The sequence below is a fragment of the Cetorhinus maximus genome, chromosome 27 (assembly GCF_964194155.1).
Source record: "Cetorhinus maximus chromosome 27, sCetMax3.hap1.1, whole genome shotgun sequence".
NCBI classification, from domain to species: domain Eukaryota; kingdom Metazoa; phylum Chordata; class Chondrichthyes; order Lamniformes; family Cetorhinidae; genus Cetorhinus; species Cetorhinus maximus.
In genome coordinates this window covers 27,125,230-27,150,417 of record NC_135905.1, presented here as the reverse complement: position 1 = coordinate 27,150,417, position 25,188 = coordinate 27,125,230, and the positions used below count along the sequence as shown (strand labels likewise).

The window sequence follows — 25,188 nt, the reverse complement described above, 5'->3', positions numbered from 1 at the left end:
ATTCTAACCTAACAGTGCCTACAAGGCTGGCTCTGAAAGCCATTTGAGAAATATTTAACAGCAATGGGGTGTTTTAAAGAATGGGCGCTTTGAATGATTTCCCAAATGGAGACAGAGCTGGTTCAATGCAAGTCATATCAGATCCTATGACACACCAAAGTGACCTGTGATGAAGGGTCAGTGCACAGTTATTATGTTAAGTTCCACTTTCAGAAACCTGGGTGTATCTAGTAAATGGCAAATGTGGAGTTCAGCTCCCCAAGGAGCCCCCACCTCCACCAGCAGCACAGAACTAAAGATGTCCTTTAGTAACAAAAACAACAATTGCTGGAAAAACTCAGCAGGTCTGACAGCATCTGTAGAGAGAAAGAGTTAATGTTTCGAGTCCAGGTGACTCTTCTTCAGAACTAAAGAGAAGTAGAAATGTGGTGAAATATATACTGTATAAGTGAGGGGTGGGACAGGTGAAGCTGGATAGAAGGCCAGTGACAGGTGGAGGCAAAGGAGAGATTGCAAAAAGTGTCATAAACAAAAGGTGGAAGGGATGGTGATGGTGGTGATGTCCTTGATGGTAAAGATGTCCTTTTATGGACAGGCCCCTGGTTTGGTACAGGGGCGGGGAGCAGAAATTAGCCATTTATCCAAAAAACAAGTGTGACGTGTCAGGAGCTTCCCATCATGAACCCTTCGGGTTTCTGAGCAACTACCCAACCCATATTGAGCTCTGCAGTCTTTTCCCATTTTCTTCTTCCCTCTAGGCATGGAAGCGATGAAGTGAGAGGAAACTCAAATCCGGATTTGTAAACCTGCTCATTCTAAATGAGTCAGCTCTCTGTGCTAAAGCAGCAAAGACAGGAACTTGACACATTTGTGTTCACCAGCAACTGTGATTTCTTCTCACGCATGTGATACATGGATCGAAATTTTAACAACTTGCGTTAAAACAAGACCAATGGGGGAACTCGTGGCGAACTCAGCGCTAGGGGTCCAGGGTCAAAAAACATTCAGACTCTTGCTTGGTGATTTGGGTCTAGTAGATGGGTCTTTGCTGCTGTTTATGCTCCACAGGGACCCTCCTCCCACCCTTCTTCATCTAACCCCACAGCAAATCCTTCTATCCTTTCTCCCTCATACTCCAGCTTCCCTTTAAATCATTGTTGCTGTTTGCAGCATCTACTCCATGTGGCAGCGAGTTCCACATTCTCACCGCTCTCTATGGCAAGAAGTTTCTCCTGGATGGCTTATTGAGATTTTGGCGGCTGTCTTATATTTATGACCTCAAATTTTGGGTTCACTCACAAGGGGAAACGTCTTCTTGATGCTTACCTTGTCAAACCTTCTCATAACCCATATCAGGTCAACCTGCACCCAACCCCACCCCCCCACCCCCAGTCTCCCCCGCACATTGCACCCCTCACCCAGCCTTATCTTTTCAAGAGGCAAGAATCCCAGATCCCTCAGTGTTTCCTGATAAGGATATCCTCTCAATCCAGGTATCATCCCTGTGAAGAAGAGGAGTTATATGGGCTCGAAACGTTAACCCTGTCTCCCTCTCCTCAGATGCTGCCAGGCCTGCTGAGTTTTTCCAGCATTTTCAGTTTTTAATCATCCTTGTGAGTCTTTTTTGCGCCTTCTTCAATGTCTCTAATAATATCCTTTTTTAAGTTATGGAGACCAGTTACTGATAAAGGACTGACGCAGCCTGATTGTCGGGGGAGTGTCGTAACTCTGCAACTTATCACTGTACCTCGGCAGGGGGGACTCCTTCTGGTGGGCGGCACTGCAGCAGAACCTCATGTTCCAGAGACACATCTGTTCCCAGTGGTTCCTGCTCAAAGTTCTTCCTCAGGTCTGGATAGAGCAACAAAAAGTCAAATTGAAACTGCGCTAGATTGGAGCTCCTCACAAAATAACCAATCTTTTCATACAATCAAGGTGGCTCATTAACACTACCATCCAAGGTCTACCCTCTTTCCACTCTGCACTAGGAATGTGCCAGAGCCCAGGAGCTGTTCAGGGGGTGCAGGGTATGAGCTTGAGTTATAAGCGACCTTTGGCCCTTGTTGAAAGAACCAATTGATCATCTTGCAATGGTGGTCACTCATCATCCTGCACAATTAAGGCTCTTGACCAACATTCATTGTGTCTCTGATCTGTAAACCACTTACCTCACGCATAATATTAAATTTGATCCCGTGAAGTTTAATATCTGTTACAGAAAAGTAGGTAAGAAAGAACGAAAAAGCAAAAGGCTAACATTTATAAAGCACCTTTGGGGCATCCCAAAGTGTTTACAGTCAATAAAATACACTTGGGGTGTTTGCTCAGTTGGTAGCACTCTGGCTTGTGAATCACAAGGTTCTGAGCTCAAGTCCCATTCTTGAGCACAAAAATTAAGGCTGACAATCCTGTGCCACACTGAGGGAGTGCTGCACTATCAGAGGTGCTGTCTTTCAGATGAGGCCTTAAGTTGAGGCCTCGTTTGCCCTTTTAAAAGGATGTAAAAGACCCCACAGCACTATTTCGAAGAAGGACAGGGGAGTTCTCTCAGCATCCTGGCCAATATTTATTTATTCCTCAATCAACAGCACAAAGAAATAGATTATCTGTTCATCACCATTTGCTGTTTGCGGGAGCTTGCTGTGCACAAATTTGGCAAATCTGCGTTTCATATATTACAACAGCGACTACACTTCAAAAATAATTAATTGGCCTCTGGTGGTCCTGGAGGCTCTATATAAATTCTTTGTCCCTTTAAAGGTAAAAAAAAACACGGCAACCAACTGGCACACAGCAAGATCCCACAGCAGCAGTGTGCTGATGATCAGCTCATCTGTTTTGTTTCAGTGATGTTGGTGCAATGAGGCAGACTACGACTATGATAGTTGCATCTCTACACCTGAAGTGAGCTTTTTTTTAAACACCATTGAATTTATAATCAATGTTAGAAAGAACAACTGGAATAAATAGACTGGAAAAGGTTGTTCAACATCACATCAGTGAAAGACAAATGGATCACCTTTAACGATGTGATGCTGACTTTGCAGCATAAATACATTCTCCAAACCACAAGCTCAGGCTAGACACACAAGATGATAAGCAAATCAGAAAACAAGTTAAAATTGAGATAGGGGTGGTGGGGGGGGGGAACATGGCCTATACAAATCCTGCAGGGAGAAAGGAGATGGGTACAAAGGAATGAATGTTAGGAATTACACATTTTTAGATAATTAGACACAGTGGTATCCTCAGTACCAAGCCCTGGAGTCCAACCCCACCCCCCTCACTCTTTTTGACACGACTCCTCCAAAGACAACTTGCTGTTTCTTAGCCTTCAACCTGTGTTTCTTCAACCCATTCCCAGGGCTTAGACTGAATCCTCACAAGTTTAAGTTTAATTAAGTGTTTTGGCACAACTGGTGGTAAATGCCGAGCTGCCCAAATCCTAGAGGGAAACTAGAACCAGCTGCCAAGGCGGTTTTTGCAATTTGTACAGTGTGAGGAGAGGTTCTGAAATCAGGAAATGATGTGTGATGGTTCTATAGTAAACACTTATTAAAATACTAAAGCAAAAAAAAAAACACAATTACACTTCAACACAGGAATGGCTTCACGCAGTAAACAGTCCTTTAAAACAGATCCACAAGATCTTAAATTAACTACCCTCATAGCAAACAGTCCCCTTTTCTGTTCAGCAACTATCCTTACAGATTTCAAAATCTATAGAATTCCAGTAATGTTTTCCACCCAGTGCCTTTTTATCTTGGGATGTCCTCTGAGGCTGACAGCAACTGGTTCTCCCAGTCTGGCCTTATTCACGTTGCCTTCTAGGAGTTCTGACCAGCTACCCTGCTGTCCGTCCTCTGGGAGATCCGAGCAGCTACCCCCACCCAGGCTTCAGTATTTCCTTAAATGCGTTCCTTTCCTTTGATCTCTCTATTGTCTCAACCAGCCTCTTCAGAAATGCCTTCTTCCCGGAATTGATTAGACGCTTCTTTACTTTAGCTTTTAGGCTTTTAAAAAAAAAGTAAACTTGCCCTATTTTTACCTTACTTACTTACACCTTTTTGCAATGTGCATATATCCTCCTTTGAACTAAAACAACTCAGTTCAAAACCACTCCTGTTATTGTTTTATGTAAAACTCTGATTGAAGTTCCTCTTGGTTCATTAACATAGCAAAACCACTTCTTACTGTTGGTTTTTGACTCTTGCAGTCACTCTGGCTTTAACTCCAATTACCGCATTTACAAGCTCCGAAACGGCCTGTCTTCCAGTACATAAGAAATACGACAGTGGTATTACCAGACAAAAAATATTACAATCTCCTGTTTTCTTGATGTAAGAGTCTTTCATGCACAACTTAGTCAAAAAAAAATCCTTTGGTAGGGGAGGTGCGTCACATTAGAAAAGTGCACTTGGATTGTCATTTCCTCAAAGTACTGAGGACACCACAGTGTCTAATCATCTAAAATGTGTAATTCCTAATGTTCATTCTGTTGTGCCCATCTTCTTTCTCCCAGCAGGATTTGCACAGGCCATTTCCCCCTCCATCTCAATTTTAATTTGTTTTCTGATTTGCTTATCGTCTTGTGTGTCTAGTCAGAGCTTGTGGTTTGGAGAAACACATTAAAAAGGTCCATTAGGGAGGCAAAGGAGACATTGAATAAAGAAAACCAGCAGCGTTGAGCAGAACTGCAAAGAATAATTAACAAGAGTGCACCAGAGAAAGGTGAAAAATCAGAAAAGAAAGAAATTGCTGGTAATTGAGGAGAGGCAGAAAATGGTAAATATTCTAAATGAACGCTTCATCTGAGAATTCACATGGGAAGAAAAGTGCCTTCTCCCAGCATGGTACAATCAATGACTTTGTTATACAAAAGATGGACATCTTTGACAAGGGAAGCAATGTTAAAATAGATAAACAAATCTCCGGGGACAGATGGTATTTATCCCAGAGTGCTGAAAAAGACTTAAGAAGTTAATTTGCAAAACACTAACAGCCATTATGGGGGCGGAGGAGGACCAGGGAGGACTGGGAAGAAGTTAAAGTGGCATCCATAGTCAAACAGGGAGTCAAAGCAGACAACTCCAGGCTCATTTAATCTACCTTCACCCCACGTAAAATAATGGGATCAGTATCAGGTGTAAATATGTGGGTTATTTGTACAGGAACAACTGAGTGAAGAGCAGCAGGGGAAGTTGCATCTTCACCAAACCCGTTGATGACTTTGAGGGTGTGTCAACCCAAGTACACAGTGGGTACAGTGCAGTGCAAACACCACTTCCAAAAGGATTGTTTTTGACAAAGTTACGCATGAAAGGCTCTGAATTAAATTCTAAGCTGTGGAGATTCAGTCTAAACCCTGGGAAAGGTTTAAAAAGCTGGTTGAAGACTAGGAACCAGCGAGTTGTCTTTGGAGGAGTTATGTCAAAAGTGTGGGGATGGACCTCAGGGCTGGTAGTGGGGACGCCATCGTGTTGTTAACTTACACAAATAGCATGCGAACCGTACCCCAGCAACAGCGGATGGAGATCAGGCAACTGCACCCCAACTAGGAGTTAACACCTCGAGATATGGGAGATAGGAGAGAAAATTGACAAAAGGAAAGCAGAGCAAACCAGGAACAGTGCTGTCACTTTCTGCTCAAGCTGTAACAGCAGTTCCTCTCGCTATGATCCTTGGCAGAATGAGGGGAAACCACCATGAAAGGACCACATTAATAACATCAGTTCAAACATCTTCCCCTGAAAAGAAGAAGCAACAGAGTGTGTTGTGAGAATGAAGCAAGGGAGAGAAAAATGCCTTTGATTATTACAGTCGGTTTTGTAACACATCTCCCAAGATTCCAAATGGTGACTTTTCTTTTAAAAATTACCCACAGAATTGCAACATTCAGAGAAAACTTGGACGATGAGACCATGTCGGCTCCCTATAGGGCAGCATGTCTTGCTCACTCTCAGCAACTGCAGTTGCAAAAAGAACATTTCCTTAAAGTAGGTGGGGGGGGAGAAGGAACGTGGTAAGTAAATTGAGTGGGAGGAGCTTCATGTGGAGAATAAACCCAGGTATAGACCAGATGGGCTGAATGGCCTGTTTCAGTGCTGTGCATTCTGTGCAATGCATTTATAAAGCGTCAGATGTCAGGCCCAAAAGGACACAAAAGGCACTTTATAACCAACAGCAGCAGTCTTCCTTCTGACTGCTGGTTCTGTTCTGATCAGGGTTCATGGCCGGCAGCCTTGCTCTGCTCCCTCACCCAAGTGGCCATCTTCCATGACTGTGAGAAGTCAGCCGGCAATTCAACTGCAAGCACCATTGCTGCCCGGTCTGCTCTGTCCCTCACACGGAATTTCACCGATATGCACAGATGGGGCATTTATATCAATGTCCCCACCCCCACACCCCCCACAACGATCCCGCCCAGCCTAGAGGGTTCTGAGTCCAATTTCACAATCTCCCATTGTCACCTTACTGAGGCCAACAAACTCAGCTCTGACCAGGCATGAAATATTCGTACCAGTACAACACATTTGTCAGGCTGAGAGGCCACCCACCAGCTTTTACTCGTGGTAAATAACTGAGTGTTTGACAGAGAGGTGGTGAGCATAGAGGGAAGAATAGACACAGAGCGTGATTTTCACAGGGTGTTTTTTTTTGCTGCTTATTTTACATCTAGTGAATCAAACTTCAGAGGCCTTAAATTTCGACTCATCCTTTTGTCACTGAAGAGACGTTTCTGGGTCTCATGCAATCCCTTTCAGGAATCGAGTCCTTGAAAACATTCGGCTGTAACACATGGGCCCTGGGTTCTGTAAAAGAAACCTTCATCGGTCTTTGAGCTGAATGTTTTCAATTTATATCAATGTTCTGAAATGTATGGGACAGTGCTGTAACTGTAAGAGCTGCTCTGAGTCATCTGGAATATAGAGGACACATGGGAGTGATTACCGGCCACTAATCTGGTTGAGAGGTTTGGCTGATGTCACCAACTGCTTGAGCGAACTGTGAATGGTTTATCACTGACAAGTGAACCCTGAAATTAGATTAATTGCAGCTTTCTGATCAGTCTTTGGCATTCTGCTCTTACGGACCATTATATATTGCTTCAATTTCATTTATGCTGGGGGCAGGGGTGGAGGGGCAGCCTTACATTTTCAGCCAATTGTTTTGCACTGGAGAGAGAGAGAGCAACTGGAAAAATGTGGCTCATTCTTGAGGAGATGATCCTCTAAAGTGAATTGAAAATAGGAAAGAGTCAGGGACGTTCAAATAGGAAGGGAATAGATCATTGAGGCCCAGTAGATGGCCTGCCAACACCAGCACGGTGGAGTCCTGGGGTCACCACACCTTAGGAAGGATATACAGGCTTTGGAGGGGGCGCAGTGTAGATTTGCCAGAATGATACCGGGTCTCCAAGGGTTAAACTACAAGGGGATGTTAAAGAAACTAGGATTGCAATAGAAAGCAACAGAGAGGGTGGATAGGCAGAAACTAGTTCCAATGGGGAGTCTAGGAGTCAACTGCAGGACGAAGAGGCATAGTCTAAACATCAGAGCCAGCTCTTTCAGAAGTGAAATGAGGAAACACTTCTACACACACGGGGTAGTAGAAGTTTGGAACTCTCTTCTGCAAATGGCAATTGATGCTAGATCAATTGCTAGTTTTAAATCTGAGATTGGTAGATTTTTGTTAACCGATGGTATTGAGGGATATGGTGCAAAGGCAGGTTTAGGGAGTCAGGTGCAGATCAGCCATGATCTAATTGAATGGCAGAATGGGTTTGCAGGACAAATGGTCTACGCTCCTGTTCCTATGTTCCTGGGCCTATTTAAGAATGACTCTGGGAAATTAATCTCACACTCTCTCAGGCAATCAAGCCAGCTCCATAGTTCTGCCCATGATGCTTCATCGTCAAAGCTAATGCAAATCAAAGCCAACGCCATCTCTTAGGAACCCGACTAGTTCCCTTTGGCAGTGATCCCATTCTTGCTACAAGGTGTATCATGACTTCCAAGCTAAATGGTGACAAAAACTCTCCACTTGCCTGGATAAGTGCAGCTCCTACAACACTCAAGAAGCTCAACACCATCCAGGACAAAGCAGCCTGCTTGATTGGCAGCCCATCCACAAACATTCACTCCCTTCACCACTGACGCACAGAAGGAGCAGTGTGTACCCTCTACAAGATGCACTGCAGGGATTCACCAAGGCTCCTTTGACAGCACCTTTCAAACCCACGACCACTACCATCTAGAAGGACAAGGGCAGCAGATAGATGGGAACACCACCACCTGGAAGTTCCGCTCCAAGTCACTCACTATCCTGACTTGGAAATATATCGCCGTTCCTTCATTGTCATTGGGTCAAAATCCTGGAACTCCCTCCCTAACTACACCATGGGTGTACCTACATGACATGGACTGCAGTGGTTCAAGAAGGCACCTCACCACCACCTTCTCAAGGGCAATATGGGATGGGCAATAGATGCTGGTCTAGCCAGCAATGCCCGCATCCCATGAATGAATTAAAAAAAAGAACAGAATTACACTGAGTTCAAGAGTGACAATAAGTAGGATCACACCCTCTGTCAAATTAATGAGGGCTTCAGGCAAACTGATGAAACTTCATGGCAGATGTGACCTTGTCATTTGGGCTTCCAGCGTCCATTGTGACTCATGGTTTTCCATGGAGCAGCAGAGGAATTCTCTGCCCCAGAGAGCTCCAGATACTCAATTGTTGACCATCATAAATATAGGGGTCATTGGATTTTTAGGGAGTAAGAGAATGAAGGGATAGGCGCTTATGTAGAAAGGAGTTGAGGCAATCTTACTGAATGCTGGAACAGACTCAAGGGGCTGAATAGCCTAGTCCAGCTCCTGTTTCTTTTGTAGGACACTGGGAAATTGAGGTCAGATGAAGGGAAGTCACGTTTTGGCATTCAGCTCTGGGAGAAGATGGCAGTTTATTTTCAGCATCACTCACTTTGTACCAAGTATTCAAAATAGGAATCGCTCATTCCTCTTCTGGGAAGAGCATAACTAAAGACCATCAATGTAAGATGAGTCACCAAGAAATCCTATAGGGAATTCAGAAGAAACCTCTACCCAGAGGCTGGTGAGAATGTGGAACTTGCTACCACAGGGAATGATTGAAGTGAATAATATTGATGCATTTAAGGGGAAGCTGGACGTGGAAAATGAGGGAGAAGGGAATAGAGGGTTATGACGATATATTTAAATAAGGGAAGATGGGAGGAGGCTTGAGTGGAACATAGACACCAGCATGGACAGGTTGGGCTAAATGGCCTGTTTCTGTGGTGTACATCCTATGTAATGGCTCAGTTGCTTAAGTGGTTATCCAATGGGGAAATAGAACTAGAAAAGGACAGGCTTGTTGCAGGTTCAAACCCAGCTCGGATTGAGAGAGCTCATCTCAGTTGGGCTGGGAGTGAAGGCCTTACAATTGGCCTCAGGATGGGTGCACTTCTGCTGATTGCTTCAATGATACTTGCCAAGTGCAAATGGGATGACGAGGTTGTGATGACATTGGCGTCAGCAGTGGAGGTCTCCCACCCTCACCTGTCCCTCATTTTGAATAAAACGCCGCAAGCTGACAAAGCCTAGAATTGCACCTCAAGGGTTGATTGTTTAGGAATGTCTCCTGTGATCCCATTGCCCTTTGCGTAAAGCGAGGCCAGAAGAAGGGGAAAAAATTGAGACAAAATATTTTTCAAAGACAAGGAGAGATACTATAGGTCACTTTTCAGTAAAGTGCGTGTCAAGATGCTGACTTAAAACAGTGAGATGTATGAAAAAACAGGTATACTCACAGGCAATGCGGACGTAAGCTCTCCTGCTCTTAGTCGTGCCTGAGGCACTCCAGGCAACGCATTGGCACCAGAAATCTTCTAAACCAAAGAGCTCCTCCACCTGCTGCCTCGAGACCTCGATGTGAACTTCCCGGACCACCAGCCCTGCACAAGAAAAGAGAAGAATTAACACAGGACCCAGGGGCTGCGATGTGCAACGGTGTAAATAGCCATTACTTCACTGAACAAATGTTGACTTTTAGCTTTAAAACTGCGCTCACTCTCAATCCCGTATTTTTCTCTTCAGTCCCGATTGGTCAGCGTCATCCAGTTTGACAATCTAGTCAAATTTCCTCTTTGATATCCAGCTTGTGCATATTCTGCCTTGTCGCATCTCTCATAAACTCCCCCGAAACGCTTCAGGCACAGATGGGCCATTTTGAAATGTTGCTCTGCAGGCAAAATGTGTCAGCCAATCTCTGCACAGCAAGATCCCACAGTGGATTGAATGGCCAGCTATTTCCAGCAGCTATGTTGGTGAGGACACTGAGAAAACATCCCCTTCCTTCCTTGTTGAGATAGTGCCTCTGACCTCCAGCACTGATTAAAAAAGGTCCCTGTTTATAACATACCTATCTGGACACAAACAGCTCTCCTGTGAAATTGGGTGATGTGCTGTTTTATAAGGGCTGCAACGGTACCTTCTGAAGCACAATAGAATATTCTAAGGTGGATCTATGTCCTTTCAAGGCCATAAAATCTAATTGTTATTAATAAAATGTTCAATTGGTGCCTGGTCAGGAATGAAGAGAATGGAATATGCTCATCAATTTCAGATTACAGATCAGAAGCTCGCTCCCATTTCAAAATTGTAACAATATGTGATGTGGAGTGTTATGTCTGTACGTATTATATATCCTCTTCAAATTGTTATGATCCCAGCTGATGTTACTACTGGACAAGTCAGATCTCAGGGTGGAACCTGGCTTGATAGATGCTTAATGTTATTTTTTGTTTAGAAACGTGGAGCATGGCTACTGAACAGAGTCACAGGAGTCAGCTGATGAACTTTTAATGAAAGAACAAAATATTTATTAGACAAGAAAAGATGGACTATATTACAATACTCCTTCACCCACAAATATGACCTATTCACCCATAACTTTACAGTTATATACAGATTCGTAAGGATAACACAAATTACAAAATCTATCTTATACTCTAATGTTCACAGTAAGTACACAGTTCATGTAAATCAATAGGCGACCTTGTGGTCAGGGATCCCACACTCTGAAACCAAGCGACAGATGCCATCCCAGACAGATGCTATAGACCTCCCATCAACTCCCCTCAGACGCTTGTCACACCGTGAGACAACTGGTCTCACTGAACTCCACCTTTCACACGAGGGTTTCCAACCTCCACTCTCAAAGAACTCGCTTTGGAATCTTCTCCCAAACGAGGCTTTCTCTCGGACGCCTTTCACAAGGATCCACCTCCAGAGTTTCGATCTCTCCTCCCGACGTTACTCTCCCCTGGATCACCACATGCATTCAAGCTTCGCCTTTGACGCACTCTCTCTCAGGCACTCAGCCATGCCAACAGAACACCATTGCTTCACATTCCCACAGCAAGGAGTCATCAACCTTTGGCTGTCTCCTCAGATCTTCTGGCTCCTCGCAAGCCCAATTTGCCTTGATTCTGCTCCCCGGAGCTTTCTCTCTTTCATTCGGAGCCTTTTCCCCTGCTCCTTACTTTAACTTCACTGAAAAGGACCTTGTTTAGATTCCTGTTCTTGTTCCTTGGCTTGGGTGTCTTCCTGGGACTTTCTTTTTTGTCGCACTCCCTGGGTTCTGGGACTTTCTCCTGTTCTTTTGGGAAATCTGCTTTCTGCAGTTCCCTCTTCTGTGTCCAGTTCCTCCTGGCACCTTCTTCTAACTGAACTAAAACTGCTTTCTATTTCTCCCAGTGTCTGTGTGGGTCCCCTGTTGCTAGGCAACAGCCCAGTTTTTCTACTTTGTTTTAACTGCCCTAATCTACTATCCCCCCTTGATAACACAGCTCTCCACTTTAGGGGTCATAAAACCTCATTAAAATGCAGGTATACAAAGAGCTCCAGACCTGCTGTCTCCACTGTAAAATAAACTAGACCCAGGTTTCACCTTTCTAACCCACAAATAAAAATATACATTAAACTTAAAGCTATATCTTATTCCTAACACACAAAAATATGCATATAACTTACTTAAACAAACTCTAGTTCCTAATCTTCCTTCCATCATAAGGTCAGAAGTGGGGATGTTCGCTGATGACTGCACAATGTTCAGCACCATTCACGACTCCTCAGATACTGAAGCAGTCTATGTCCAAATGCAGCAAGACCTGGACAATATCCAGGCTTGGGCTGACAAGTGGCAACTAGCATTCATGCCACACAAGTGCTAGGCAATGACCATCTCCAACAAGAGATAATCTAACCATCACCCCTTGATGTTCAATGGTATTACCATCATTGATCAACATCCTGGGGGTTGCCAGTGATCAGAAACTGAACTGGACTAGCCATATAAATACTGTGGCTACAAGAGCAGGTCAGAGGCTAGGAATCCAGTGACGAGTAACTCATCTCCTGACTCATTAAAGCCTGTCCACCATCTACAAGGCACAAGTCAGGAGTGTGATGGAATACTCCCCACTTGCCTGGATGGGTGCAGCTCCCACAACACTCAAGAAGCTTCACACCATCCAGGACAAAGCAACCCACTTGATTGGCACCACATCCACAAACATTCATTCCCTCCACCACCAACGCACAGTAGCAGCAGTGTGTACCATCAACAAGATGCACTGCAGTGATTCACCAAGGCTCCTTAGACAGTACCTTTCAAACCCACAACCACTGCCATCTAGAAGGACAAGGGCAGCAGATAAATGGGAGCTCCTCAGTGCATGTTTCACACCGGCTGCCCATTAGTTGGCCAGCCAGTGAGAAACCGCAGTCAGGGGCCAATGGGGCGGCAGCCAATCGTTTCCCAGTCACTCCTGGGCCCGCCCGCCTGACAACCGGAAAGTTCTGCCCCATGTCTTCGCCTGTCTGTTTTACACATCAACTTGCGATATATGTGTGTGTATATATTTACGAGGTGTGGGCATCTCTGGCATGGCCAGAATTTGTTTCCCATCCCTAATTACCCTTTAGCCGACTGTCTTGCCATGGCCATTTCAGAGGGCAGTTAAGAGTCAAACACATTGCTGTGGGTCTGGAGTCACATGTAGGCCAGACCACTTAAGAACAGCAGATTTCCCTCCCCTAAAGGACATTAGTGAGCCCAGCTGGGTTTTTACAACATTTGATGATAATTTCATGGTGCCATTATTGAGATTAGCTTTTAATTCATAACTTTCATTAATTAACTGAATTTAAATGCCACAGGCTGCCATGGTGGGATTTGAACCCATGTCCCAGAGCCTAAGCCTCTGAATTACTAGTCAGGAAGTCATCACCACTATGCCAGCATCTCCCTCTTATTACATTGGGCAATTCAAGTTTGCAGCCCATGATTTCTGTCTGTGATGGATGCAAATTCAGGCGCAGTGTGTGCCAGGAGATTTCCTGATTTGCGCAGCTCTTTATCCCCCTCCTGTGTTTGGCTCTCTCATCACCATCTCCAACAAGAATGCTGGGCTTTCTGTCTCCAAGACTTCTCTCATTGGTAGCTTTACAACAATAGCTATGGGTAATGCCCCTTCCCTTGTTTTCCCCTCCCTCTGATGTGCAGACATCTTTCTCCTGCTCTCTGCAATATACAGTGGTCCTTCAGTTAAGGAAAATATGAGATCCTGGATTTTATGAAGAGGGGACTGGTACCATGTTAATGGGATATGAATTGCACTATCAAGGTTAAGGATACACTGGTGAAGGGCATTGAATGATTGAGTGCCTTGAGCCTATATAAAGACGGACTGCTGGAACATTGGGTGTTAGTAGGTAAGAGGCAGACATATATAATGCTGCATTCTGTAAATGAATCAACTATCAGTTAAAAGATTTGCGTCTAGTTTTATACTTCACCATCCAGTTTGGGATCCTTTTGACATGCATAAGCAGAGTACATTAAAACAAACGTGTAATCAGAAGCTTGTTTCAAGATACAATAACTTTCACTACTGAGTCAAATGTGGCAGTTATTTAGCACACAGCAAGATCCCACCAACAACAGTGAGATGAATTGTTTTTGGTGGTACTGGTTAAGTGAGGAATGCTGGCCTGAACCCTGGGAGACGCCCCACTTCTGCAAACAGATGCCAAGGGACCTGCAATATGCGCTGTACCAACAAAGAAAGCCTTGATCTAACGCACTCTCTGAAGGACACCTTCAGCAATGCAGACCCACACATAGCACTGCACGGATGTGTCAATCCTCGATTACGTGCTTGAATCCCAAACTGGGATTTGAACCTGCAACCTTTGGATTCGGAATGCAACCAACCGAGCCAATCTGACATAACTCAAGCGTGTAGGGGGAATTGCCCTAATGCTGTTTCTTTTCCTGCTCAATGTCTTTTGAGAAACTCATGTGCAAAACCTAAGCAACTGTAACCCAAATTAACTAATGATGGGACCTGGGCAGGCAGCTAGAAAATTACATCAGTTCTCTGGTGTACATTTTCATCAGAAACCATCAGACATATCAAATAACTCACTTTATTTACTCAGTGCAGTAACCCAGAAACATTTCCCAAAGCCAATGGTCTCTAATGTATTTTGGATTTACACTAATGCATGCAGTCTCAATAGCTCAACACTGGCATAAGTAACAAGCTTTGGTTGTGTGGATAAGTCCCTTCCTTCAAGCTGAGGAATTAAGGGCAGAAAGCACCTTCTGACACCCTTTCGCACCTTACAAAGTCATTCCAAATTCTCCCTTGTATATTCAACAAATAAACAATTCTGTTGCAAGTCAGCCTTCATCTGTCTAGGCTCTAAGCTCTTATCCACTGGAGTTTAGAAGAGTAAGAGGCGACTTAATTGAAACCTTAAAAGATCCTGAGGGGTCTTGACAGGGGTGGATATTTCCTCTTGTGGGAGAATCTAGAACTAGGGATCACTGTTTATAAAAATAAGGGGTCGCTCATTTAAGACGGAGATGAGGAGCGTTTTTTTTTTCCCTCATGAGGGTTGTGAGTCTTTGGAACTCTCTTCCTCGAAAGGCAGTGGAAGCAGAGTCTTTGGGCAGAATTTTACATTTAGCGTGCGGGCGCGCGGGTCTGACACGCCGGAATGTAAAATGACGCGCGACGATGTCGGGCGTACGCCCAGACGACATCGCGAACTGGCGCAATATTGCGTTCAGCAGGCGCGCGCCGAGAGGCCTATTAAGGCCATGAACTGGGTAATTAAGTTGAATTTTATGCTACCCGTCCAACCTCACCGTTGACGGCCGGGTGAAAAGGCCAAGCTGCCCTTACGATTTTTAGGAAACCTCATCCACGAGCGGGACGAAGTTTCCTAAAGCTAACACTGATGAAATAAAAACTTCCATTTTGAAAGCGAAAGCGTGACACAGTCACATGGACAGGACATGTTTCATTAAATTTTTAACGTCCTTATATATTTTTTTTTAGAAAAGGTGCTTCAGTCTCCCGGAGGCAGCTCTGTGCACGCACGAAAGAGCGCTGGACCCGACTCTCCCTCCTCCCTCCGCCCGCGCAGGTAGCGCTCAGCACTGCTGCTCGCGTTCCAGGCAGGGTGAAATGTGACCTCCCCTGCCCGCTCCTGCTGAGCCCGCCCGCCAACTGGAAAATCCTGGCCGCAGAAATTTTTAAGACAGAACCAGATAAGATCCCTGATAAACAAGGGAGCGAAAGGTTATCGGGGGTAGGCAGCAACGTGGGGTGGAGGTTACATTCAGATCAGTCACGGTTTTATTGAAGGATGGAGCAGGCCTGAGGGGCCGAATGGTCTACTCTTGTGGCTAATTCGTATGTTTGTACGCCTGGAATTTCTTCTCTAAACCTCTCTACAGACCCTGCTGTACACCCTCTTTGACAAAGTATTTGGTCACCTCCTCCTTTGGCTTGGAATCTGATTTGTCTGATTACTTTTTAACGACATGACAGGTGCCTTTTTTTATTCATTCACGGGACGTGGGTGTCGCTGGCTGGGCCAACATTTATTGCCCATCCCTAATTGCCCCTTGAGAAGGTGGTGGTGAGCCGCCTTCTTGAACCGCTGCAGTCCATGTGGTGTAGGTACACCCACAGTGCTGTTAGGGAGGGAGTTCCAGGATTTTGACCCAGCGACAGTGAAGGAACGGCGATATATTTCCAAGTCAGGATGGTGAGTGACTTATCAATGCTAGTTTTTGTTATGTGTGTATATAACATCACTGATTGTAACTTCAGTTTCTTTACGTAATCTGCTTTTAAAAAATTTATTGTTTCACGGGCATCACTGGCAAGACCAGCACTTGTTGCCCATCCCTAATTGCCCTTGAAATGAGTGGCTTGCTCAGCCATTTCAGAGGGCAGTTAAGAGTCAACCACATTGCTGTGGGTCTGGAGTCACATATAGGCCAGACCAGGTAAGGATGGCAGATTTCCTTCCCTAAAGGACATTAATGAGCAAGATGGGTTTTTCACAACAATCAATGATAGTTTCATGGTCACCATTACTGAGACTAGCTTCACATTCCAGGTTCTTAATTGAATTTAAATTCCACCAGCTGCCATATTGGGATTTGAACCCATGTCCCCAGGTGATTAGCCTGGGCCTCGGGATTACTAGTCCAGTGACATTTACCACGACACCATCATCTCCCCCTGAATCCTTGTTTTTGAGGGGTTTGATTTTTTTCTGCCAACAATGCTAGGGATCCAAAGTCTTCCAATATTTTCCCACTTTCCATGTCTGTGATCCAAAGACAGGTTACGAACTCCCTAAACTTGCTGACTTTACTCTCTGTGTCCTTGGATATTGTTCAAATCCTCAGAACTATACAAACAGGGGCATCAGGGTAAGGTCTCCATAGGCAGAAATTAATAAAATAACAGATCGTAGAGGATCCACAAAATGTCATTCTCTCCAACTGTTTGAAATCAATATTTTAATGAGAAGATGACTGGAACTGTTCAACTTCCAAGCTCTGGATAACAAATCATTGTTACGATCTGGAATGCACTGTCTGAAAGGGCGGCCAAAGCAGGGTCAATCACAACTTTCAAGGGGAAATGGGATAAATACCTGAAGAGGAAATATTTGAAGGGAAAGGGCAGGGGGGTGGGGGATGGGTCTAACTGAATAGCTCTTTCAAAGATCTAGCACAGGCACGATGGGGCAAATGGGCTCTTTCTGTGCTGCATCATTCCACGATTTTATGAAGCCCCATGGTGGTTACCAGGTAACCCACTCATGCACAATTGAGCTAAGTCATTCAGCCCATCCACCCTCCATCACGAAAACCCTACACTTCCCATCACAGCATCTAACAGTTTGTCAAAACTTTCCAGGCTTTATTGCCTCCAGACCCTAACTACTAATCCTTTGTGTGCTTTGATCAACTCATATGAACAACTTCCTGACAATGGTTCTCAATTGGCTCTTTATTAGTTTTAACTTGTTTTTCCACCAGTCTTCTCACTACCAGCGCAGTTTAAAGCAATTTTCCAAATCCTCCTTTTCCACAGCATTTACTAATCCATGGAATCATAAGGGCTCGTCTCCTTTCAAGATTGAGAAACTCAGGTTTCTCCACATGCACCTCAAAAACCACATATTATTTATTTGTGCCCAATTAGCCCTTTAAGAAACGGCTGCTGCTACATGACACATCCATGAGGCATCAACCTACCCTATGTTAGGACAGCATGCAAACATATGAAACAGGAGCAGAAGTAGGCCATTCAGCCCCTCGAGCCTGCTCCGCCATTCATTAAGATCATGGTTGATCTGTTTGTGTTTTGAATTCCACATTCCCATCTACCCTTGATAGCCTTTGATTCCCTTGTCTATCATGAATCTATCTACCTCTGCCTTAAACATATTTAATGACCCCGCCTCCAACGCCTTCTGAGGCAGAGAGGTCCAAAGTCACACAACCCTCTGAGAGAAAAGATTTCTCCTCATCTCTGTCCTAAAAGAGCAACTCCTGATTTTAAAACAGTGCCCCCTAGTTCTGGACACTCCCACATCCTTTCCACATTCACCTTGTCAATACCGTTCAGGATCTTATATACTACAATCAAGTCATCCCTCACTCTTCTAAACTCCAGTGGAAACAAGCCCAGTCTGTCTAACCTTTCCTCATAAGACAACCCACTCATTCCAAGTATCAATCTAGTAAACCTCTTCTGAACTGTCTCCAATGAATTTACATCCTTAACTAAGGAGACCAAAACTGCACACAGTATTCGAGACGCGTTCTCACTAATGCCCTGTATAACTGAAGCATAACATCCTTTTACATTCAATTCCTCTTGTAATAAATTTCATTAGCCCTCTGCATAATAACTCTTTGTGACTTATGCACTAGAACACCTAGATCCCTCTGCAGTTCAGAATTCTGCAGTTCTCTGTTTAAGTAATGCTCTGCTTTTTTATTCTTCCTGCCAAAGTGACCAACTTCACCATTTTCCCACAAGATACTCCATCTGCCATATTTTTGCCCAGTCACTCAACCTATCTGTAACCTCCTTATGCCCTCTTCACAACATACTTTCTTACCTATCTTTGTATTATCTACAAATTTAGCTATCGTGCCTTCACTTCCCACATCTAAGTCATTGATATAAATTGTAAAAAGTTGAGGCCCCAGCACAGACCCCTGTGGGACTCCACTCGTCACATCCTGCCAATGAGACAAAAACCCATTTATGCATACTCTCTGTTTCCTGCCAGCCAGCCAATCCTCTATCCATGCTAATATATCACCCCCTATGCAATGAGCTTTTATTTTCCATAATAATCTTCGATGTGGCACCTTATCAAATACCTCCTGGAAATCCAAGTACATCTACAAGCTCCCCTTTATCCACTGCGCATGTTACTCCTTCAAAGAACTCCAATAAATTGGTTAAACATGATTTCCCTTTCACAAACCATGCTGACTCTTTCCAGATTGCCTTGTGTTTCTCTAAGTGCTCAGCTATAACTTGCTTAATAAGCAATTTGAACATCTTCCCCATGACAGACGTCAAGCTAACTGGCCTATAATTTCCTGTTTTCTGCCCTCCCTCCCTTCTTGAATAGAGGGGTTATATTTGTTACTTTCAAGTCTGATGGAACCATTCCAGAACCTAGGGAATTTTGTAAAATTAACACCAACACATCTACTGCCTCATTATCCACCTCTTTTAAGACCCTAGGGTGAGGTCCATCAGGACCTAGAGACTTGTCAGCCCACAGCTCCATCAGTTTGTTCAGTGCTGCTTCCCTAATGATTGTAATTTCACCAAGTTCCCCTCTCCTTTCCGCCTCCTGATTTCCAGCTAATACTCGAATGTTTTTTGTATCCTCTTTAGTCAATACAGGAGCAAAATATTTGTTCATTTCATCATCCCTTTCCTTATTAACTACTATTAACTCCCCACTGTCACTCTCTAAAGGACCAACTCTCATTTTACTTACTCTTTTCCTTTTTAAATACCTGTATAAACTCTTGCTATCCATTTTTACATTTCTAGCTAGCTTCCTCTCATACTCTAATTTCTTACTCTTGATTAACCCTTTAGTCACTCTCTGCCGTTCTTTATATTCTGACCAATCACCTGACCTGCCAACCATCTCTGTGCAGTTATATGCTTTTTCATTAAGTTTGATGCTTTCCTTAACTTTTTTTTAGCTAACCATGGATGTGGATCCTCCCTTTAGAATTTTTCTTTATAATAGGAATATACTTGTTCTGACTATTCTGGAATATCCCCTTAAATGTCAGCCACTGTTTCTCTGTTGATCTATCCGCTAGCCTACTAACCTAGTTCACTTCAGCCAGCTCAGCTTTCATGCCCACGTTGCTGCCCTCACATAAGTTGAAAATACTAGTCTTAGACCCACTCTTCCCCCTTTCAAACTGGATGTAAAATTCAATCATATTGTGATTGCTGCTACCTTGGGGAGCTTTCACGTCCTGTCACATTACACACACACACCCACACACACACACACACACAGGGTCATGCTCAATTTGGAATTTTGGAGGATGTAAAACCAGGGTGTTGGGGGTGGGGAGCAGATGGAACTACCCATCATGGAAATTGTTCAATCTTCACTCCAAAGCAAATGAGATTCGGTTGGTTTCTATGATGGTGGCCAATGTACAATTCCAAGTGATGCCTGTGTGAAAATCAAGGCTGCCACATCAGTCCGATGATGAGAGAGCACTGCGTCATCGGATGAGAGGTTAAATCAAGCCCCCACCTGCCTGCTTGGGTGCATGTAAAAGATCCAATGGCTTTATTTTGAAGGAGAGCAGGAGAGTTATCCCTGGTGCCCTGATCAATATTTACCCTCCAATCAACATCGCAAAAAAAAACAATTACCTGGTCATGGCCACATTGCTGTTTGCGGGAGCTTGCTGTGCGCAAATTGGCTGTCACGCTTCCTACATTAGAACAGTGACTAGACTTCAAAGATACTTCATTGGCTGTAAAGCATCTAGTACAAGAAAGAAGTCTCCCTATGGGACAAAACGGATGTACAGATTGATAGGTCTAGATAAAAAGGTGTCGGGGAGTTGGAGATTGGGAAGGAGAGTTGAGTTCTAAGTTCAGCCATGATCTCACTGAGTGGCAGATCAGGCTTGAGGGGCCACAAGGCCTCCTCCTGCTCCTCTACTTTAAGTGATATTTTTTCTCACGACTCTTCTTTTGTACACAGGTTACTGGAACATGGAAAGTTTTACTGTCAATGGCCATTGCATTTGAGAAGAGAATGTCATTTAAAATGGAACTGGATTAATAGTCGTTAAGAATGACCAGAAAAGGGTATGGGGAGAGGAAACGGAATCTAGAGTCGGTAACTCTCATTGAAAAACTAGCACCAGCTGGCCATGATGGACTGAATGGCCTCCTTCCGCATTAATAATTCCCATGATTCTATGACCAAATACCCACTACTCAACATAAAGTCATAAACACAGGGGAACAGTTTTCCTCATCCTCTTTGTTCCTGCTGAAATGAGTATGGATAATTAGCACAGAAGCCAATAAGTGCTACTTACAAAGACAGGACATTTTGTCTATCTTGTTAAGCAAGCAGGAAGCAAATAAGCAGAGCTAAAAAGAAAACATATGTACACAGTATAACAATGGATATCAGCAACATGCTACCAGTGCTATGCAAGAACAGACATTATGGAGACAGTGCGCTGAACGCATAATTACAGGTCTGTTCAAAGTCTGAAGAGTATTCCTTGTAATATAAACAGACATTAGCATTTAGCAGCAATTTAAGCTGTCTCCTGTTCATGTTCTGCATACCACTGTTTCTCCCTTTTCAAACCAATATATACAAAATGAAACATGGTCTGTGCTGAGAATGGTTTTACATTAACAGTGCCCCTGGGCAAGAGACAGAAAAGCTAGCCAGTGCCCTGTGCTCCAGCCGCCGTCTTACAGTTCTGTCTAGACTGTCGAATGTGCTGAACCTCACCCATGGCGATGAGGTGAAGAGGGTGACTGACCTGGGCAGAGTTTCATTTAAGTTGATTTTTCGAGGGCTTTCACCAGTATCCCAGTGACCTTGTGGGGTGGACTGATGGCAAATTGGGGTGGGCATGCAGGAGGTGGGCAACTGCAGCTGCCTAAAGAACAAGATGGCATTGCCAATGTTTTCAATCTGGCTGCTGCCTCTGACAAAGGTCGAACTTTGCCATAGTCAGGTTATTTCACTCAATCCACTCCGTCTATTGACTAAAACACCATCTTCAGTGTCTCTTAATTCTGCATTTCCTTCTCCTAGTAACACCAAACACCAGAGTCTTCAGTGCCCAACATCTCTGAGGTCAACATCAGTTGGACTTTTACACTTGCAAAGAATTTACAGAAGCACAGATACAGGCCATTCAGCCCAAGTGGCTGTGTCATTATTTATGCTCCACACGGGCCTCCTGCTATTCTGCCGGGTTTGATCTCGTCAGCATCTCCCTTAAATGTTGTTGGGACCTTCTGAGGGAAGAAGATATTTCAATCTGATAAAAAAAGGTAGCATGAGGGGTTCAGGGTCTAACGTTCTGCCCCTTCATAATCACACCCCATACCATTGCAAACTGAGGGGGTGCAGGGAGAAAGTCTGTTTTGTGGATGTATGGTTGGCAGGTTTGGGAAAGGGGCTGTTCCACCCATACAGTGGATAACCATGTAGGCCTTTTGGCTTCACGGATTGGCCTGGTGTATCTACGGGGGCTTCACACATTTAAAGGTTAAATCTGCATTCCCATTAATTTACATATGTCTCAGGAGGCACATAACTTCTGATTTAGGATGTACACAACACAGAAGGAGGCCCAATCAGCCCATCTTGACTGTGCCATCCCCTTGAACGAGCTATCCAATTAGTTCCACTCCCCTACTTTTCCCCACTGCCCAGTAACTTCACTCAGGCGTGGGTCAGGATTTTCAGTTCGGCGCGCCCGACACACCCGAGTGTGAAATAGCGTGAGATGACGTTGGGTGAGCGTCGCGACCTCATCGCGCACTCATGCGATATTTTAGTTGGCGGGTGCGCACAAGAGTCGGCAGCACGCCCGCCGACAATTACGAGGCCTATTAAGGCCCTTAAGCGGCTAATTAAGCAGAATTTTTTGTTGCCTGTCCAACCTTATGGCGGGCGGGTGGGCGAACAGGCCAGGCGCCCTTTGCATTTTTAGCGACGCTTCATTCACGGGCGGGATGAGGTTTCCGACAATGAATAAATAAAAATTTTTAAACTCAGTTTTAACATGTCCCTCTTCATGTGACTGAGTCACAGGTGGGGACACATTTATATGAATTGTGGATTCTTCTTTCTTCTTTTTAAGAATCTTCGGCCCCCTGAGGCAGCTCTATGCTGCGAGGGAGCTTTCAGTGAGCGCACCCCATGTACGTGCGCAAACTTCAGCACTCGCGCTCCTCCCGCCCCCCCCCCCGCCACCCCCACCCCCACCCCCACCCCCACCCCCGGCAGCACCAAGGCTCTCAGAGTGCGGTTCATCCTGGCTGCCCGTTAATTGACCAGCCGGTGCGCAATCGCAGTCAGGGCCTGATCGTGGGCGGTGAACCATTTCGCAGTCGCCCCCCGGGCCCACCCGACGAGGGGAAAATCCTGCCCTCCGAAGATTTCCCCATGTCTCGTGATACATGGGGCAGCTGAAGAACGCGCTTACATCTGTCTTCTGTAGCTCGTTCTGCCTGAAGCCAGAGGTACTATTCCACAGCAAGCGTGGCTGACCAGGAATCTCTCCCGCTCTCACCGCCTGCCATTGGTGTGTGTTGGAAAGATTTGCAGGTTGACACTCAAGACTGTTTGGCCACATTATGAATGCACCTTCCGTGGCCATCAAGTCCCGGGGTGGGACTCGGACCCAGAGCTACTGGCCCACAGGAAGGGACACCAGCCACTGCACCACTAGACTTCCTTTGTAACATTTCCCCTTGCAAGTAGTTATCCAAGTCTCTTTTGAAAGTTACTGTTGAATTGGCTTCTTTCAGGCAGTACATTCCCAATCGTAACAAATCACTGTGTAAATAAATTCTTCTCATCTGGTATTTTTCCAGTTAATTGAAATGAAATAAAGCAACAGGACATAAACCAGGCCATCCCAGTCTTCCAGGTCTAATTAATTTCAAATAGGACATTGAGTAGGATGTGGAAGCACGTGGGGCACTCAATCGGGTGGACTGTGCGAGCCACTGTGTGAGCCTCGGTCTCCGTTCACACTCGGAACAATCGCTGTTTAAGGAATTTAGTGTGGGGCTCTCTTGTGCCCACCTTCAGGTGACTGGCAGACTGTCTGTGCAAAGGGGTTGCCAAACCTTCAGGACTGTATTCCTCCAGGAGTTGAAGATTAATCTCCAGGATTAAGCCATAGCCAGGAGAAAAATCATAGAGGGCATTTTCCACTTTCCTAGAAAGATTTGTTTATTATTAAATAAAAATATCGGACACAATAAAAAAAAATGATTTGAGTAGGATGGTTGGTGGTGATTTAACCTCCGGGAATGGCGAATGGCGGGGGCGGGCGGGGGTTTGGGGAGGGTGGGGGTTAGTGGTGGGGGCAGGGATTACGATCTGAAATTGCTGAGCGCAATGTTGAGTGCAAAAGGCTGTAAAGTGCCTGACTGAAAGCTGAAGCAATGTTCACGCTCCTGTTCAAGTTTCATTGGAACAGTGGAAGGGGTCGAGGTTAGCGAGGTCAAAATGGCGGTGATTGTTTTTATTCGTTCATGGCATTTGGGCAATGTTGGCCAGGCCAGCATTTATCGCCCATCCCTAATTGCCCTTGTTCAGAGGGCATTTTTTAAAGAGTCAACCGTATTGTTGTAGGTCTGGAGTCACATGCAGGTCAGACCAGGTAAGGACGGCAGATTTCCTTCCCTAAAGGACACTAGTGAACCAGACGGATTTTTACGACAATCAGTAATAGTTGTCATGGTCACCATCACCGAGACTAGCTTTTCAATTCCAAAATGTATTAACTCACTGCATTTAAATTGCATCAGTTGCTGTGGTGTTGGGGTTCCCAGTGCATTAGCCTGGGCCTCTGGGTTACTCGCTCAGTGAGACTGCCCCTACACCACTGGCTCCCCCTAACCTGATAGGGTAGATGCTGAGTGATTGTTTCTGCTGGTCAGGGAACCTGAAACATGGGAGCACGGTTTCAGGGTAAGGAGCTGATTTTAGGATTGAGACGAGGAGATATTACTTCACTGAGAGGGTTGTGAACCTTTGGAATTCTCTAACCCAGAGGGTTGTGGATGTTCCGTCGTTGAGATAAACAGGTTTTTGGTCTCCCTGGGAATCAAAGGATAAGGAGGGACGGGCAGGAAAATGAAATTGAAGCCCAAGGTCATCCACGATTGTATTGAATAGTGGAGCAGGATTAATGGATCATATGGTCTACTCTTGCTCCAATTTCTTGTGTTCTGGCTTAAACCAGTGTTTTGCCACGAAAATGTAATGTCCTGATAAGCAGCAGTTATCTCCTCAGGGCTAATTTAGCTTTGTTCATTCTGACAGAAACAAATTTCGGAATTTAAAAAGCGCCTCTTTGCGTTTCTAACTGTTTAGAGTGAGGGTCAGAACAGGCTCAATCAGCCGCCTTGTCTCTTCCTGTCCTTCCATATTGTGTGTTAGTGGGTAAGTTTAAATTGATGCCTCCAAGAGAGAAACACAGAAAACCGGG

The 25,188-nt window shown here is 44.8% G+C and overlaps 1 protein-coding gene across 1 annotated transcript in view; it reads right to left on the bottom strand.

The window, feature by feature from the left end:
• Positions 1-25,188, bottom strand: part of unc5b (unc-5 netrin receptor B) — a 230,595-nt gene that overhangs the window by 52,578 nt on the left and 152,829 nt on the right. The window contains exons 3-4 of the mRNA XM_078530937.1: positions 9,833-9,976; positions 1,748-1,851 (exon numbers count right to left, since the gene is read on the bottom strand). Of these exons, the coding sequence (XP_078387063.1) occupies positions 1,748-1,851; positions 9,833-9,976 (248 nt within the window). The remainder of the gene's footprint in view (positions 1-1,747; positions 1,852-9,832; positions 9,977-25,188) is intronic.